Genomic DNA, 19,646 nt, shown 5'->3' with positions numbered 1-19,646 from the left:
CGGTTTTACGACCAATCACAGAAGGCAATTTCCGCGGGTGGCGTTTCTGCCTCTGACCACAAACAGCGCTAAAGCTACCAGCACTGACAACTGGCTAAAAACTCTAAAACCTCTCTTCTGGTGGGATACAAAGAACTGTATCAACTTCGGGAGTCATTAGCTAAACAAACAAACTGTACTGCAACTACTGAGCGTTTGGAAGAATCTTCGACGCCGTGAAATACTTGTTAAAACTCGTCTGCTCCCAGGTTGGCAGCTCATTAGTACTCTCAGGTTGATTTTTCTGTGATTATATTGGTATTTAACGGGAACTTAAGCAGCAGAAGATGAAAAGGAAGTTTGTTTGTATAGAAAAAAGTATAAATCGTATTGAAACAAGCGCTATTAATCCTAAACACATATAACCATGTCGATGTTCCACTGAGAGCGTGGTTGCCATAGTGACCAATTTACACAGCTCATACACTGAGAGCAGAACGCATGTGCAATGTAGTCCGTGGATGCAGGGATTTTTTATTTGCGTTGATTAGAGTTATTTGATTGTATTTTCCCCTTCTCAGTTTATAGTACGAACAAATCCTAATTTCCTTATTGTTTATTTCATGAATTTTGTGTGATTACTAAAAAGAAAGACCTTAGAGAAACGTGTTCAGCAGAGTTTTTTAGCATCAAGAAAAACAGTTTTTAATTGCAATGAAGAAATACTTTATGTAGTAATTTGTCTATGTGTAATGTGTAGCTGTCCCAGTACCTTTGTCCTTATAGTGTATCACATTATTTCAGTAAAGTATTTCACCTTTTTCCAACTAACCATCTTCCAGTTTGGGTTCAGGAGACAGACATACTAGGTACTAAGTCTTGTAGTTTGTTTTGGTCTTGTTTGTGGTCTCTCTAGGTTCTATTCCCTTCTCTTCCCCCTCATCCATTAACCAGTCTTTGCAAATGTTGGCCCCTTCCTGTGTTTGGTTCTGCTGGATATCTTTCCCTGTTAAAAGAGAGTTTCTCCTCCCACCAGTGACCAAGTGCTTGCTCACAGGGGCTGATCTTATTGTTGGGGTTTTCTCTCTAATATTGAAATACGTTTTATACCTTACAGTATAAAACACCTTGAAACAAATATTGTTTTAAAGTGTGGCTATACAAATAAAGTTGAATTGAATTTCCTGACAGTTGACATCTACTATGAGTCAATTATCAAAATGATTGTCATAGTTTTTATCAATAGACAAATAAAATATTAAATTAAGCATATCAGCTCCTAGTCAACATAGATATTCACAAGATTAAAAAAATCTCTTTTTTCTCTTTTTTTTCTTTTCAATATCACAGGTATGAACGATAAGTTAAAGCTGGATACTTTGCTGGAGGATGGACTGCAATCAGAGTTAATGCTCCAGCTGCATCTTAAGGCTCTTAAAGAGGCCCTGAAACAGCAGCTGCAGGAGACAGAAAGGATACAGACGGAGGAGCTGGAAAAGAGGATTCAGCAGAACGCTCACCTGTCAGCTGATTCAAGTAAAAACCCGACAGAGTATGTTACCTCATATTATTATTTTATTTTTTTGCTTTCGTCTACTTAAAATTGACCTATTTCAAAGAGCTGTACTGTTTTACAGGATGACAAGATCTTCTTCAGAAATCCTAAACACTTCCCACAAACCCCTACAATCAGAGAGGCCCGACACCTCATCCTCTCCAGCCTGGTTATCTTTAACAGATGGGAAGCTTTGTTCTGTCAGGACTGAGCAGGTTCCTTTAGCTAAAACTTCACAGCTAATCAAAGAGGAGGAAGCCGAGGCTGAGTGTCAGAAGAAGTTCTCTGCTCTTCCTGTCCCCAGCCACATCATTCAGCCCATCTACCAGGACATGATGGAGCACAGAGAAAAGGAGAGGAAGGAGGCCCACGAACAGAGGAAGCAGTTCTTGCTTTCCATTCAAAAGCCTTTCAGCTTCCTGCAGAGAGAAAAGGAGAAAAGGGAGAAACTGCTTGCGAGGTTAAACCAAGTCGAGCAAGATATGAAAAACGGTGTTCGAGTTAGAAAACCATCTCCGAAAGAAATAAAAGACTCCCAAGACCCTGAGACAAAAGGTTGGTTTTCCTTTTCTGACTTGGTTTGGTTTTATGAACAGATGAATTAGAAAGGGTACTTAGTATTCATGTAACTGGGCTGTGGTCTTTGGAACCAGGTAAAGCATTCCTGTGACTTCTTGTTTTAGGCTGCATATAAGTAAGTTTTAAGCAGCCAGAGTAATTACTATAAAAGCTTGAACTGGCAAAATTCTGAGATCAAATAATGAATTAAGACCAAAATCATGAAGAAATAGTAATGAAGCCCATAAATCTGAAAGAAGCCATGCTACACTTTAATAAACATAAACATTAGACATTGTGAATTTCTTAAGGAATCAAATTGAATTAAAATCCCCAAATTTAGTGTAAAAACCCTTTAACACAGTGATGTCTAATGTTTTCTTTTTCTTTTGACATTCATCTAAAACTTTAAAGAAAAAACCTAGTTGATTCAGATCAGTTTTGAGTAGTTTGTTAGCAGCATTTGATAGAACACCACAAAAGTAGCAGTGCTTATGTGTGAAGCTGTTCGAAAGTGAAGATTTTCTTTGTCCTCACTGAAAGCAAACTGGGTGATTGGCTGATTTTGATCTGTGTTTCTTCAAACTTTCATTAAGAGTTTTTAAATGGAAGATTTCAACTGTTATTGTATCATATTTGTGCATGCATACAGTACACTCTAGGCAGTGAATTGGCTACAGTGTATACCCTGTCTAAATTTATTTAGACCAGGAGGAAGTCTGCAGGAAAGTCCGCTCTCAGGCGACTGCGAGGGAGGAGAATCCTACTCGGAATGGCCCGAAACTTCGCACAGCAGAGCGCACCAGGAAAGAAAAGCTGAGATTTTTGGATGAGAAGCCTAGTTTCCATCCAAAAATCATCCACGAGGTCCCTGATTTCAGCATGTTGCACAAGGCCTTGCAGACAGAGACGCTGAAGAAAATGCAGAGTGAAGATGTGACAAAGTGTCAGCCATTTGTCCTGAGAACTTCATCTCGCCCACCAAGGCCAAGCAGGACGAGTCCGGTACACTTGCAGGTAAAACATGTTTATTGCTTCTTATTGGTATTTATTTCTTTAGCTGCTTTTGGACTTCAGTTGTGATATTACGTGCTCGTTTTAGTTTATGTTCTCTGAACATTTATGTAGTAGAGTTCATGTTTTAGATTTTGAGAAATATTTTTATTAGCCAGGAAAGAAATCATATTAAACTCAGTTTTAATGGACAATCTCTGTATTGAACCAGATGCACATTTCAGAAGTTTTTTGAAGTCTCTCACCCCTGCTCTGCTTCATGGATAGTTTGAGACATATCCACCCACCTTTTTTTTTTAAAAATCAAATCAGTACCCTTCTCTTTTTCTTAAGGAGATTTGCTCTGAGCCACTTACCTTCTTTAAAGCCTCCACTGTTCAGGATGTTATTCTGTTTCATTTAAATCTGTTCTTCTTTGACTCCGCAGTTTTTGGCAGCTCTGCAATCCAACATATTCCCGTGGTCCCACAGCACAGTGTTTATTTCACAAAATGTAACAAGGGAATCTGACCAGGTCACATTTTTGTTTCTGTGACTTTGAAAACAGCTTGTTTTATGAAATGAGATTTATTGTATGGTTTGAGGCCTTGTGTGTTATTTTTTTTGTGGCTTTGCAAACAAGTCTCCTCAGTTGTGGAATCGTATTGCTATTTTAAAATACCTTCAGCAATCCATCTTCAAAGAGGAATTAATCTTCTCGTGTTTCAAAGTTTTTCCGACTCATGATTTGTAACCTTTAATTCAAGCCGTGCTTCTACAGAGCCGGATCTTTTTTTAATGAGACATACTTCACGAGAAGATGTGTATATACACTACCAGTCAAAAGTTTGGACACACCTTCTCATTTAATGGTTTTCTTTATTTTAATGGCTGTTTACATTGTAGATTCTCACCGAAGGCATCAAAACTATGAATGAAAACATACGTAATTATGTAATAAACAAAAAGTGTGAAATAACTCAACTGTTTTATATTTTAGATTCTTCAAAGTAGTTGTTTTGATTACTGCTTTGCACACTCTTGAAATTCTCTTGATAAGCATCATGAGGTCGTCACCTGAAATGGTTTTCCAACAGGCTAAAGGAGTTCCCAGAGATGCTGAGCACTTGTTGGCCCTTTTGCTTTCACTTTGCCATCCCTCTCATTCGAAACCATCTCTATTGGGTTTAGGTCAGGTGACTGTGGAGGCCAGGCCATCTGGCGCAGCACTTAATCTATCCTTCTTGGTCAAATAGCCCTTACACAGCCTGGAGGTGTATTCGGGGTCATTGTCCAAATGATGGTCCAACTAAACTGGATGGCATGTCACTGCAGGATGCTGTGGTAGCCGTGTTAGTTCAGTGCCTTCAATTTTGAATAAATCCCCAACACTGTCACCAGCAAACCACCCTCACACCAACACACCTCCTCCATGCTTCATGGTGGGAACCATGCATGCACCAAAGATCTCAAATTTGGACTCATCAGACCAAAACACAGATTTCCACTGCTCTAATGTCCATTTCTTTTGTTTCTTCCCCCAACCAAATATCTTCCGCTTCTGTTGCTTTTCCTTAGTAGTGGTTTCTTGGCTGCTATTTGACCATAAAGACCTGATTCGTGCAGTCTCCTCTTAACAGTTGATGTAGAGATGAGTCTGCTACTGGAACTCTGTGTGGCATTTATCTGGGCTCTAATCTGAGGCGCTGTTAACCTGCGATTTCTGAGGGTGGTGACTCGGATGAATTTATCCTCAGCAGCAGCGGTGACTCCTGGTCTTCCTTTCCTGAGGCCGTCCTCATGTGAGCCAGTTTGATGGTGCTTGATGGTTTTTACGACTGCATTTGGGGACACATTCAGAATTTTTTGCAATTTTCTGGACTGACTGACCTTTAGTTCTTAAAGTAATGATGGACTGTCGTTTCTTTTTACTTAGCTGATTGGTTCTTGCCATTATATGAATACTAACAGTTATCAAATAGGGCTGTCAGCTGTGTACCAACCTGACTTCTGCACAACACAACTGATGGTCCCAACCTCATTAGAAGGCAAAAAAGTCCACAAATGAACCCTGAGAAGGCACATCTGTGAAGTGAAAACCATTTCAGGTGACTCCATCATGATGCTCATTGGGAGAAGGCAGCACTGTCAAAAAAGCAAAGGGTGGCATGCAAAGACATGTTTAGAGTTATTTATCAGTTTTTCATTTGCTACATAGTTCCATATATATGTGGGCGATCGTGGCTCAAGAGTTGGGAGTTCGCCTTGTAACCGGAAGGTTGCCGGTTCGAGCCCTGGCTTGGACAGTCTCGGTCGTTGTGTCCTTGGGCAAGACACTTCACCCGTTGCCTACTGGTGGTGGTCAGAGGGCCCGGTGGCGCCAGTGTCCGGCAGCCTCGCCTCTGTCAGTGCGCCCCAGGGTGGCTGTGGCTACAATGTAGCTTGCCATCACCAGTGTGTGAATGTGTGTGTGAATGGGTGGATGACTGGATATGTAAAGCGCTTTGGGGTCCTTAGGGACTAGTAAGGCGCTATATAAATACAGGCCATTTACCATTTACCATATATATTGCTTCACATATTTGATGTCTTCAGTGAGACTCTACAATGTAGAGAGTAGTAAAAATAAAGAAAAACATTGCATGAGAAGGTGTGTCCAAACTTTTGACTGGTAGTGTATGTTCACTGAAATTTGTCTGGGCGGATGATTCACATGAGAGCATTAAAGGCTAAAAATAATTATACCAGTAATTAGGTAAGAATAACAGTAATTTTCTCTAATCCAAACTTTGTGATCAGTGAAAGTTTCGTCACGTCTTCCTTTCATGTGTCTTGTGGCTTTTGTAATTATCCAATTACCACAGTTCTGTTTTATAACGCTTGCCAGAAAGGTTAAAGCAGATTTTTAAATATTTTACTGACGTTGCAAATATCTACTGTACATTTAGCTTAACTGTTACCATATGTCTAGAATAATCACATGTAATTGTAATAAATTACCTTTTACTGTGTGATATTTCCAGAAGATCCTTTAGGATTTTTGTAAGTGATATGAAATTATTCCTGAAGCTGTTATTGCCATTCATCTTTTTATTTTTATTTTTCTGTAACTGTTTAGTAAGAGGTTCTGGTTGGCACAGTAATTGTAGTTACACATAAAAGCTAAACTACTAGTTTACACTTGTTGATGGCAAATGATGGTCTTCCTTAGTTCATTTAATCTTGCATTAAAATGTCAGTCATCGTTTTAGTTAGGCTTGGACTCTAATATATGGAAATATACACTCATTGCCCACTTTGTTAGGCACACATATTAGACTGCTTGTCGGTATAAATATTAAAGCCACATTTGCCATCACCTGGCAGTAACTCAATGCATTTAAGCATGTAGACATGGGCAAGATAGCTCAAAGATAGTTCAAATCAAGCATCTGAATAGAGAAGAAAGGTGATTTAAGTGACTTTGAACGTGACATGGTTGTTTTTGCCACACAGGCTGGTCTGAATATTTCAGAAACTGCTGATCTACTAGGATATTCCTACACAACTATCTACAGAGCCACAGTTCTCTGTGTGAAAATGACTTGTTGATGCCAGAGGTCAGAGGAGAATGGCCAGACTACTTTGAGCTGATAGGAAGGGTTGAAGAGCATCTCTGAATGCACAACACATTAAACCTTGAAGGCGATGATACTGAGGCCAAGAATATAGCCTAGAGAACATGAAAGCATGAATCCATCTTGCCTTGTGTCAACAGTTTAGCCTTCTGGTAGTGTAACAGTGTGGGGAATATTTTCTGGTCAAACTCTGGGCAACCTTGACAAATGAGCATCATCGTTTGAACTTCACAGCCTGCCTGAGTATTGTTGCTGACCATGTCCATCACGCTATGACCAGAGTGGTTTCTTTACATGACAATGAGTTCACTGTACTTAAGTGACCTCCGATCACCAGAGCTCAGTCCAATAGAGCACCTTTGTTTTGCAGTGCAAAGGGAGGTTTGCATCATAGATAAATCTGAAGCAGCTGTGTGATGCTATCATGTCTCATGTCAATATGGATCAACATTTTTTAGAAATGTTTCCAGCACCTTGTTGAATCTCTGCCATGATTAATTGAGTCAGTTCTGAGGGTGAAAAAGGAGTTCCAACCCAGTGCTGATAAAGTGTCTGTTGTGTCAACAGTGATACATTTTCAAAAAACATTTGAACTAATTAAGCTAGTTATGCTATGTTTGATGGAGAAAAGCTATTACATTTGCTCTGACACTAACATCTTTATGCTACTATTTTCTTCATGTCATTCAAATTCTTGAAAAAATGCCACATGATGGCCAACAGTTTGGTTTTGATTTCAGCTAACAAAATTATGTTATGAGTTTTTTTGTCTCTTCATCCACAGACACCAAAAATGAGTAATCTCAGTAGAAGCAAGTCACTCGGGGCTTTAACGTTAATATCCACTGACACACTGCCCACATACATCACAGACGCTGTGAGGAAGCGCTCATTGGCCATCAGGTGAGTTGGAATATTTATGGATGACAGCAGATCTTATCTCAGTGTATCCTAAAAGAAAAAAAAGACTTCATTATTGACGTATTCATGTGCAATAAATTTGTTTTTTCAGTAAGGATAAATGAGATTAATGAGGCTAATCTGTCCTTCAGTTAGTAATGCTGGTGTTCACTCCGGTGCTATTAAGCTTTTAAGTCAGATAAAGATTCCACGTATCACAATATAATGTCAGACACTTTGAAATAACCAAATAGAAAGTGGTTTGAATTACATAATAACTGTGTAATAACTGTATAATCTGTTGTCTACCAGATTAATGGAGGATTTTTGGAGTTGTTCAGTGAAAAGCCCTTTACTTACTTTCGCTAATGTCATGGTAAGCTGTGTGGCAGGCTAGGTTAGGACCCAAATGCAGGACTCAGAAACCAAAAGCTTAACTTCATAAATCTTTATTGCTGGAAAATACAAATGAAAAGTAAGCACATGAACGCTGAAAGAAAGAAACAAAAGATGAACTAGACATGACAACAAACAACTAGACGTGACTTGAGAACCTGGAGCTTATGCAAGAACACACAGCAAGTGTGGAGAACGCAACAGCTAACAGAAGGTGACTGAGGACTTAAAAACACAGGCAGGATAACGGGAGGATTTGCAACATGAGGGAGACGCAGCTGGAACTAATCTGACGTGACGAGACAAAGAAAAGGAAAACTCAATAAACTGAACACTGAACAAAGATTATCAAAATAAAACAGGAAGCGTGACAAATACGTAGACGAAGATGAGACACGCGAGCGTCACAGTGTGACTGGGGGGAATGAAAACAGAGACAAGAGTAAGAAAACACAGGATGAGACTAGACACTGAGGGAGACAGAATATAATCCCAAAGAACTGAAGGAAAACAAAAACACACCCCAAACATGTTGAAAGAATAACTAAGAACCTAAGAGCTACAACCTAACAGAAACAAAATGATCAAAAGAGAGCACTAAAGTACAAGAAAACCAAACATAGATCACTCAAAGAGAATAACTCAACTATTACAACCAAAACAGAACACTCCAAAACATAAACCCTGGATCACTGACAGCTAAGACCTGATTTAGACATCTCTATGTAAGTGCCCGACATCGTTGCTGGCACTTATGCTGGGACCTTTATGGGTCTCCACTCTTAGCTGTGGTCAGTTTGTTTGGGGAGGACAAACGTATATGTCCCTCTAGTTTTTCCACTTCTTTGTGCATTCCCTCACATCCATTCCGATTTCTGCAGTCTTCCTCCAGGAGTTTGCTGACATTTGTGAGTCCTTGTAGTGATGCTTCAATTATTGTTCCTCATAGTGGGACAGTGATCGTTATTCTCTCAGGGATAAATTGAAAAACTTTGGCGGAAAAGTAGCTGGAAGTGCACCAGAGGACTCGAGGGTGCTGAACAGGACAGTCACAGTTGACCTGATGTGTACTGATGTTCACCTTCTGGGGAGGTGAACGTCGGGTTGCTTTTAGAGTTTCAGAGTGGTTTATGATTACCACGTAGCTACGGTGACTCAGTAAGTCAGTATGGCCCACTGGGGGGAAAAAAATTAACTTGGCTCTATATAGTTTCAACACCTAAACCATGAAATGATCTGAAATGCAGACAATTTTTGCCTGAACAGAACGTCAATGGAGATGAGGGATAGTAAGAATCAAGAGAGTTTGAACTGGTTGAGGAACTACCAAATGAGATCCCAAGCAATGCAGAAGAAAGTAACCCTCCATGCAAAGTTACTGGACCCACGCAGCAGCTTGAAAGAAGTTTATGACGAGAAACTACAGAACTATCGGTGAGTTCTGTATAAGTAAGGCTATTTATTCTGCAGTTTTACATTTCATGTCACAAGAACCACACATGCCTGCTACAATAGTTAAAACTATCATCTCTTACGTGAAGGGAGGCTGATCAACAAAGAATGAGGGATTACATGAGAGAATTACGGGAAATGAAGGCCCGAGTTAGTGAACGCCCTTATCTGTTTGAACAGGTGAAACAGGTAAGGAATGCCTGAACATTACTACATGCATTAGGCGACATACGTTCAGGAATCTAAGTCTGAGTTTTCACTGGCAGAGAAATGCGAAAGCTCACGCAGAGCAGACATACAGAAGCAAACTGAAGAAAGCTGGGCTGAAGGAGCAGTTCGTTGAAGAAAATGGAGAAGGGCTCATATCCGAGGATGACCGCAGCACTGAAGACGACATTCGAAGCAGGTATGCAGCGTGAGAAATTGTAGCAAGTTTTGTTCATCCTGTGAGTAATACCACTGTGTCCGGTAAAAATATGAATAGCACTGCTGCTGGGAGAGCCAAGGACTTCATGTGGTTTGGTCATGTTGCATTACATAATTTTCTGAGCTTGCTCTACAGTCTTTAGAGAAAAAAAAAGACCATTTCCGTAGCCAAGTAAAAGTTCGATGTAATTACAATATAGTCATTTTCTAACCCAACATGTCTGATTTAGGGAAGAAAATGGAGGAGACGGGGAGAAAATTGAAGATGTGGGAGAGAAGAGCGTCAAGTCCAAAGGGGAAGAAATGCCATGATCAAAAAGGTTCAGGCGGCACAGAGTTTTGTGGCCTCTCCACTAGAAAACAACACCGTCCTCAAAAATGATTCATGTCACTGCTGACTGTCCGCACCAAATGTTTGATAGTTTAAGATGAGCAGCTATAAATCACGAAATTTGCAAAACATCTGGAATTTGCAATCACAAATGGAAGGAGATAAAACTTTATAAAAATGTACATAAGTGATTGCTGTTGGTTTTACAACACTTTCCCCAAGGAATATGTAAGCTGTAGTTTTGAAGATGATGAGCATGTTGTTGCCGGAATAAATGGTTCAAAAATAAACTGAGAACACCAGTTGAGCCCAGTTTGTCTGTAGCATTAATCAGTCTCCGTGTTAAAAAGACAATACTTAAATTTGCTTTAATTTGAATGCTTATATTCTAATGCTTACAGTTGCATTTTACTTTATTATTATTATTTTTTTAAATTCATGTTTTACATGTTTTTACATGTTTCTAATTGAACATGGCCCGAAGGAACACAGGACATCTGACATTGGCTTTTCTTAGATTGTCGGGTTAAAGTTCCCAGTTATTTCTACAGCCACAGTGCCACCTAAATAAACAGTCCTTACCATGCATCTGCATTCACACAAACCATCTCAGTGGTCTGCCTGCACATCCACATCAAATACTCTTACACACTGGCCTCCACTGTATCTTGTGCTTTGACAGCTGACTGCCAGGAATTCGAGACATCGAGACATTTTTACTTACCAACCACATGGGAGTGTTTGAATATTTTTACAAGCATAATCAATGGAGATCAGTGCACGCCCGTATGGTTTTGAAGGCTGTTGTGCCGTGCTTTGGAGTCAGTGTAGTAAAGTCACATTAGAAAATATTAAAATTCACTAAGTGGCATCACTAAGCATGGTTTAAAACACTTAGATAGGAGTTAACATAGTCTATGCATCTAGCGTGCATATTTATGCTGCACGAACTGCATGCATCTCACTGTAGTAATATTTAGCTGGCTGTCTTCAGATTTAAATATATTTGCATAATTGCAGTATGGCGACGAGACTCGTGACCTCTAAAGTACTACACGGTGCTTTTTTCTTAGCAGCGTTGCCTCCACATTAGCCATGGAATCGTAATAAGTTTTCAAGATTTCCGTCTGATTGATTTGCTTTCTAACCTCTATCCAACTCAGACCCAGGAACTGCCAAACAAGTCCAGGGCCTTTTGGACTCCTTATATGGTCAAGTTCCTGGGCCAGTGTGAAAGAAGAGGAGTCTTGTCTGATGTTTGAAGGATGCATTGATTTAACACAATTAATGAACAGGTACATTTTCTAAATACATCTTTATTTATTTTCCCACTGCTAACTTATTAACATTTCTTTAAATGCTAGATTGAGCACTTGTATAAATTAATGTAACAGTTAATTAGTGTTTAATTGTTATTTCCTTAAGTGGGAGGAGCGACTGCCTATGTAGGTGCAAGAGCCCAGCGCAAAATTGTTTCTCAGCGGTTTGATTTAGTTTTGGATTATCATCTTTAAGTTGGGGCTATTTTTCATTTTGTTTTCTATTAAATGTTTTTATCTTCAGTTTGACTGACCAGTCTGCACTATAAATATGGCGCAAAAATCCACTGCTGTGAAGAAAAAATGGGGAATAATAAGAGACCAGACTGTGGAGCTGTCGGCAAGCCTGTTGTTTGTGCCTCTGCCGCTCAGCCATCCCTCACAAATACAGAGAAGGAGAAAAATCCAAAATGTTGTCACATAATATGTAATAAATAACAATCAGACAGTCGCTTCTTTGAAAGCTCAAATATCACAGGATCAAGCTTCAAGGGCTACATCCTGTCAGGTTGTCATGGGAACCATGTATCCCTCCTCACTCTGCCACTGTAGTCCATTTAGGAGAAAGCTGCGCACCTCTGATTCCCCGATGCAAAGCTCAAAGCAAAACAAATTGCTTTCAACCTGTTAGATAATGTCTGAGCGGGAACCTGCATCGGTGAAACGCGATGGAGCAGGCGGCTGTGACATCTATTTAAACAAACTGCAGCCTCAGATATGTGTGGAGGCTGAGAAAGAAACAAACACATCCCATTTAAATTAATGAGAGGCTGCACGCTTGGCCGCTGAATGTTATGATCGCGCTGTTTAAGGAGTGGCTCTGCTCAGCAGATGAACAATATAATTTCACCGAAGTGGTGCGTGCAGGTCTCTTATTACTCTAGCCGCTGTGCAGTATTAAAATTCCCACACATTTCATTTTTCAAATGGATGTGCTGCAAAATTTAGGCAGTTGGGGTCACATCCCAAAATAGATCATGTGGGCCTTAAATGGATTTTACCTGCTTTACCCAGCAATTGCACTGCACAGCATTTTTGCTGTTGCTGTTTTCTTGCTTATTTTCACTTGATTACAACTTAAAAATCCAGTGGCTAAATTTTTTGGGTTAAATGCAGTGCATGTTATGTGTGCAAGCAGCATCTCTGCATGTCTCAGTCCTCGGTTCACCTGCAGGAGGAGCTGTGTCTCGCTGCAGCTTATCTGGAGCAGCAGAGAGATATCCCTCTTTTTCTCCTTCAGCCGCATGAATAATATCCCCAGAGCTGGAGAGAGAGAGCATATCAAGAGGCAAACAGGAAGGGGAGAGAGAGAGATAGAAGCCTGTGTGACAGATAAGATTGTGGCACAACTTGTCTTCCTGACTGCACCGTGAGCTGGGGAAAGAGAGGAACAAGTGCACCAGAGTGTCAGGCAAGGCTTCTGCCTGCACACATAAACACTCACAGACACACACACACACAGAAAAAGACAGACCCCACAGCACAGAAGCACCAGAAGGAGTTCAGAGAGAAGACTGACCTCAAAAAGGTACAGTATGACTGTGTGTCTCGAGCTGTGCTGAGCTGAGCGTCTCTCCCGCACCAGTGTCCCCACCCTTACACTATATTAGCAAATTGCTCACCTGATGCTCAACTTTGTTTTGCAGGTGGATTGGCAGAAGTTTTGTCTGTGCAGTCCCTCGGATGCTATGGCCGTCCTTCAACTGATCGTTTAGAGGAGTTGAAGAACTTGTCTTGTGATTGCAGCCTGAGGTAGCATGGAGGAGCTGTCGACGAAAGACAAGGAGCTGATACGAGACAGCTGGGAGAGCCTGGGCAAGAACAAAGTTCCTCATGGTGTCGTCATGTTCTCCAGGTAATTTTCTATCATGATCAGCACGACATAAAAGGAGGCTGTTGTTTAATTCTTTGCGCTGGAAGAAAAGATCTAATATATAAGCATTCAAAGCATAAGTGATAGGACTGTGTATTGTTGTTACCAAATAGCAGCAGTGTAAATAAATGTAGCACAGGTGTATATCCTTTCCTGCACACTTTACACATGAACCACGGACCGGAGGCTTGACTTGTTGCTTGGCGACAGACTGCAATAATCCTGCAATTTACTCTGAGACAGCGGCTGCTAAATCAGACAGGGGAGATGTGTAGATGTTTGCTTTGTAGATTGATTTTTATCCCTCTGTGAATATTTGAGGCTACGCCATGTGTGTACACCTATAGAACAGCGTTGTATTTGTCTGTGTTAGACTGTTTGAGCTGGACCCTGCGCTCCTCAATCTTTTCCACTACGGTACAAACTGCGATTCCACACAGGACCGCCTCGCCAGCCCCGAGTTTCTGGAACATGTCACCAAGGTGAGCTCTGTTCACCGCATTAACCACCACAAGTACACAGACACGTTAAAGTTTAGTTTGTGCACAGTTGCGATGGCTCTCTGTTTCTCTTGTGGCCGTGGCCTCAGGTGATGCTTGTGATTGACGCGGCCGTCAGCCACCTGGATGACCTTCACTCCTTGGAGGACTTTCTGCTCAACCTCGGGAAGAAGCATCAGGCAGTGGGAGTCAGAACGCAGTCATTTGCCGTAGGACCAACATCTTATCGCACAACTCTGCCAAAGCAATTTCACGAGCGAATGAGCCGTGAACACTTTCTTCTTTTCTTTTTTTTTTCCTGTGTGTTTTGCAGGCGGTGGGTGAGTCCCTTCTCTACATGCTGCAGTGCAGTCTGGGCCCGGCCTACACGGCACCGCTGCGTCAAGCCTGGCTCAACATGTACAGCATTGTGGTAGCAATGATGAGCCGAGGGTATGCCGAGAATGGCGAAGACAAGGCCGACTGAGGCGCCAGTAGTTGTCAAATTATCAAGTTGGTTGCCATGGAATAAGGTTGTGTAACTTGCAGCATTGTGGCTTCAGCTGCTGTACATTTGCTCTGTGAGTGGGGTCGCATAGCGTAGCGAACGTGTGATATAGTTACACATTTTTCAGTCGGCCCAGCGAGTCACAGAGCGTGTTTTCTTTGCTGTGGATGTTTAGCTACCAGGCAGTGCTGTTTGTACAGTTTCAGAATGTAAGTGGACTGTAATCTGAATGCCTCACACTGAGAAGAAACACTCGGGAAACTGTGGAAGGGGTTTTATTTTGTATATAATGGCTTTGATATATTTACTCAAATGATAACAGTGACTGTAGTGGTGTTTGTGGTGTATCTTAAAAGAGTTGCACACTTGTGAAACAACAGCTGTTATTATGATTAGACATCACACACTGCTCAAACTGTGATGGTTACTGTGGCCAGCAAGGGCAGCTCTTTATCTAACTGGAACACAGTGATACTTAACAGAACGTGTGGGACAATGCAATGTGATTTTTCAGAAGATTATCAAAACTGTGTGTTTTTTGAGTGACTTTGTCGTTTAACTTTTCAGCTGCTAGGATGAAGACAAAACAGTTTTTTAACATTTTATTCAATAGATTCCTGACAAGAACTGTTTTACTCTCTCTGATAGCTTTCTTTAGTTATCCACGACTGTTAAGGCGTCCAAGTGCACCTTCCTCGACGCGGCGTGCGATGCGCTCCTCAGTCGAGGGTGTGAGTATTTCAGTAAGCTTTTGATGACTGTTAAACTAAACTTTAACTAAAAGACTGTTATATGACTTTAAGAGACTGAAAGTAAAATGGCATTTTGGAGGACTTGTAACATCTTCGTTCCTTGGCTATCAGTTTCCAGTTAATCTTAGTGTAAAGTAGTAATGGTGTATCGTAGTTGCTTAACTTATTAATGCTTATTAACTGCGATGATGTGGGTACTATTACCTCAGCTTTACAGGTGACAGGGATCAGTGGCCTGTTTTTCTCCAACTTAAGAGGTTCTGTGAGGAAGTGAAGCTGGAAATAAATATTTGTTTTGACTTCAGAAACCAAACCAACTTAAGTGATGACAATTTTACATTTAAATTATTGACACAAAACAGATGATACAGAGAAACTGTGCTTGACTGTATGTATGTGTGTAGTATTTATGCTGCCATAACGCTGTATGTACCATCAGTTATTTACATCTATAGCCAAGTAACTTAGCAACAGTGTGCCAAGTATAAGATAATAACACCACACAACTGTAAATCCAAGCTGCTGATATGTGTTTTTCCTCGCTTCAGTTTATATTTACAAAGTTTATTTTTATATTCTGAATTGTATGTGCAGTGAAAGAGCATTGATTTTTTTCTTATCATATACAATATGACATTCAGATACATTGTACTGTGTAGATTTCGGATAATGAACCCAATACAAGAAAACAATGTGGCAAATCTGTTACTTTTAATCAGGTTTCAGTTCAAAGAATAGCAGATATATAACAGCTATATTAAAAAAGATGTGTAGTTATTATAGAAGAGTATAAGAACAGGGCTTTTTTATTAATATTATGTGTTTAGTCTGTACTTTCCAGGCTGCAGGTATAATGTTTGTACCCTGGTTGTGTAGGTGCTGTGTTTATTGTCTTTCTTTTCTTAGTCTCAGTACGCAGCCCTATGCAGGTTGTTGTTCTCCGTGTTTTTAATTACCCGACAGTAAGTTTTTTCAGCTGGCACAGCTGGCGTCTTTTTAACATCCAGATGTGTATATATTGGCTGTCTCGCTGTCTACCTCATCATTATCAGCTGCTACTCAACAGTGATGACTTCACCTAGTTATCCTTCAACCAAAAATTACTATTACAGTTAATACAAGCACACACTCTTTGTAAACTGGATTCCATCTTAAACTTTAAATATGTCATGTGCTTACTTGAGGCTAAATAAAGTGATCTGTGGGTATTTTACTGCTTATTGAAGTCAGTGTGTTTTCCTCCTTGTCTTAAATGTGTTCTCATGGACTGATTACGATCGCAACACAGCGGTCAGGTTTTGAAATCAGTCACACAATCCCTGATTTGCTTCCCACTGACAGCCCATCCCTCAGTGTTACATAAGATCCAAGCGTCGAATGGCTCATCGCCCCCCTGGCTTCCGAGACGAGGGCGACTTCAGCCCACTTACTCATGCAACTGCACAATGTCACCTCAAGTATGTTTTCTGAAATTCACAGTATCCATTGTGTTCTTCACAATTTGGATCACTTTATCTTTATTTTCTTTTATGCTTTCCTTCAGAAACGGGCAAAACTGTGCAGATTTTGGATGCGTTTCTACTTGAATATCATCTAAAGCCAGAGTGATCAGATGAGTGGGGGCAGGCAGGAAGGTTATGATGATTTACACACATATCAGCTCATGTCTCTTTTTTCTGTTGTGTCACTGTGAAAGTCGCTGTCTGCTCGGCTGATGGTGGAGCAGCTGACTTGGAACTTACCCGTCTGTCTGCACTGCCAACAATATCCTTACCCTCTCTGCAAGAGTCTGCTGGATTTGTGTTGGCCTCTTGCTCTTGCAATATAAAAACCAAAACTGAACTTCATGCTCTCTCTCATCCCCTGGTAATGGATTGCAACAAATTTCAATAAACTCACATTGACTATTTCCTTTATGGTTTAATCTGTTCCTCTACTGCTACAGACTGACCTTGTAGCTTTTTGCTCTGAAGGCTGTCGTCTGGGGGAAAAAAAGTCTGCGAGAAAAGACAACATACATATTTTTAGAAAGTCTGCAATGTGTTTTGGAACAAAAAAAGAGGGGGGGGGGGGTTTCATTGTTGTCATGGCAACTGTAAGGTGATGGTTGTGTATATGTGCGTTTTTGATGAAGGAGAAAAACGTTGCATTGCTCAATCACTCACTCATTGTAAATCCTACAGTGGAGAGGTGTTGACAGTGACTGTGCATGTGAGCTCGGGCTAATACAATTTGCTCCGATGGCTCTCTGGGAGACTGCAGCATAAGTCTGCCAAGCAGCCATCACAAGCATGAGAATGAGCTATCTGTCAGCAGCTGCTGAACAGCTACTCCTACTAAGAAGTAGTCTTTGAATTCCCTTTTCTGCCTGTCTATGGATCAGGCTCATTCCTGTGGAAGATGTAGAGAGAGATAATCTAAACAGTCAAACCTATAGTGAGACTAGAAAACAGATGGGTACTGTAGTTTCTGAAACAGGATAGTGGATTTATTTGGGACTGTGTGTAGCTGGTGAACAGTACAACTTGGGTGTACTACATCTTATTTACACAGGATTGATCAACATCAGCAATGGAATTTCTGATGTCTTCTACAATTGGTAGTCCTGAAATATGACAAAGGGTATATTCTGAAATGGCAACCTCCATGGGTGATTAAACCAACTGTCACTAATGGTCTTTTGAGTTGCCTCCAAATTCAGTCCCCGCATACCCATATGTTTAATGTTATAGACTGTATATAAAAGATGGACTTGGCCATCAACCATTTGTTTCTAACAGTGAGGTCTCAAAATGAGACCTCACTGTTAGCATTTTTGGCTGGTACCATGTTGGCTCTTTCTATCCAGAAATGGCCACATCAGGAAAAAGGGTGGAGTGCTGAGTCGGGAACTGTTGCTGGGAAGTTTGGTTAGCACAATCATCTCTACGGTTTACAGAGAATGGTCTGACAAAGAAAAAATATCCAGTGAGCGGCCGTTCCCTGAGCCTTGTTGATGTCAGAGGTCAGACGAGAATGCTCTTACTCCTTTTAGATGATAAGAACCGCTGAACCACTTGTTACAACCAAGATGAATGCACATTTGCAAACCTTGAAGCTGATGGGAAACAGCAGCAGAAGATCACAGTGGGTGCTACTCCTTTTAGCTAAGAACAGCGAACTAAGGCTACAATTCACACCAGCTCACCAAAATTGGATAACCAAAGACTGGAAAAGGATTTTCTGGTCAGATGAGTCTTTCTGCTGTAACACTTGGTTGCTTGCCTTGTATCTTCTATATATATCTGTATATTTTCTTGGCATATTTTGGGCCACGTATGTCAACTGAGCATGATTTCCCTGTTAACGCCTAGTGTATGTTTTTTGTGAGTTTTTGAGACTTCTGCATTATCAGTGTGATCCCCCCCCCCTGAAAAAGCTAAATAAAGAAATAGCCAGGCGTAGTAAATATGGCACAAATTAAAAGTCATATGGAAATTCAAATTTAATTAACCATCTGACAAATTTGTCAGATGGTTCAATAAACTCTTCATTTTCAAAACAATTGAATTTTCAGGCCATCATTTAATATTTTGGGCTTTAAAGAGTTAAACCTATCTTTTTCTGACCATGTCCATCCCTTTGTGACCACAGTGTGCCCATCTTCTAATCGCTGCTTTCAGCTCAGATCATCTCAAACTGGTTTCATGAAGATGAGAACAAGTTCACTGTATTTTAAAGGCCTTGGTAAATACCTGGATCTCAATCCACCTTTGGGGTGTAGTGAAACGGGAGCTTCACGTCATCGCTGTGCAGATTTTGTGTGATGTTATTATGTGAAAGGGTATATTACCCATTTAGACTATATGAAAGTGTAACCCCATTAGTTTACAAGTGTTTTTGTGAGTTTCTTCTTCTTCTACATCATTAATGTAGAACACACCTTAAGTCCTAAATAAATTGATCAATACATTTTTAAATGGAGCAAATAGGATACAAATTTAAACATATATATGCAAATTAATATTTAATTATTTGTTTCATTTGTCACAAAATCCTTTGCAAATTTTAATTCTCTGGCAAATTATTTATTATATAGGGCGTGACCTCTTTTTGTGACATCAAGTCACTTGACATTACTGCTGTAAGATACTTCAAATTTGATACCAAGTAAATACAGGGCCAGTATTGCAGATACCAATATTGATATTGTTAACCAAAAGAGACAGGGGAGGGCAGTGTGTCATGATTTATGAAATAAATCATCATCAATTTGCAAATTCTGAACAAATCACTGTGATTTTTACTTTTTACCATACTTAGTTAACACCTTTCAGCTATTCATGTTTTTAGAAACTGGTTTTTTTTTGGAGATCTGGAATTTAAATGCACCTGTTTCCAAAGCACTTTGGTTCAGTTTGTTTTTTAAATGGGCTATAAATAAAACACAGTTTGCTGTCAACACAAAAACATTCAGACATTTTTCTTACTGCGTATTTAACACAGTTCAGTGGGATACATACTGAACT

The 19,646-nt window shown here is 40.3% G+C and overlaps 2 protein-coding genes across 4 annotated transcripts; both read left to right on the top strand.

The window, feature by feature from the left end:
- The first annotated feature begins 38 nt into the window (after positions 1-38).
- fam161b (FAM161 centrosomal protein B) lies at positions 39-10,514 on the top strand. Its single transcript, XM_085143816.1, has 9 exons — positions 39-248; positions 1,330-1,531; positions 1,617-2,089; positions 2,799-3,109; positions 7,487-7,605; positions 9,265-9,432; positions 9,540-9,639; positions 9,717-9,856; positions 10,107-10,514. Exons 2-9 carry the CDS (start codon positions 1,332-1,334, stop codon positions 10,186-10,188), a joined length of 1,593 nt encoding a protein of 530 aa, XP_084999942.1. The 5' UTR covers positions 39-248; positions 1,330-1,331; the 3' UTR covers positions 10,189-10,514.
- An 84-nt stretch (positions 10,515-10,598) lies between these two features.
- Positions 10,599-16,351, top strand: ngb (neuroglobin). 3 transcript variants are annotated; one of them, XM_085143829.1, is made up of 5 exons: positions 10,599-13,054; positions 13,173-13,381; positions 13,773-13,881; positions 13,989-14,108; positions 14,213-16,351. In XM_085143829.1, the coding sequence occupies exons 2-5, from the start codon at positions 13,284-13,286 to the stop codon at positions 14,363-14,365; spliced, it is 480 nt and encodes a 159-aa protein (XP_084999955.1). In that variant the 5' UTR covers positions 10,599-13,054; positions 13,173-13,283; the 3' UTR covers positions 14,366-16,351. The 3 variants fall into 3 exon arrangements, with proteins under 3 accessions (XP_084999955.1, XP_084999954.1, XP_084999953.1); XM_085143828.1 differs by having other exon boundaries at positions 13,273-13,381; positions 13,989-16,351; XM_085143827.1 differs by having other exon boundaries at positions 13,989-16,351.
- Positions 16,352-19,646: the final 3,295 nt, after the last annotated feature.

The sequence above is a fragment of the Neolamprologus multifasciatus genome, chromosome 19 (assembly GCF_963576455.1).
Source record: "Neolamprologus multifasciatus chromosome 19, fNeoMul1.2, whole genome shotgun sequence".
In the NCBI taxonomy this organism is placed as follows: domain Eukaryota; kingdom Metazoa; phylum Chordata; class Actinopteri; order Cichliformes; family Cichlidae; genus Neolamprologus; species Neolamprologus multifasciatus.
Note: the sequence above shows the minus strand (reverse complement) of the source record. Positions and strands in the feature narration are given on the sequence as shown.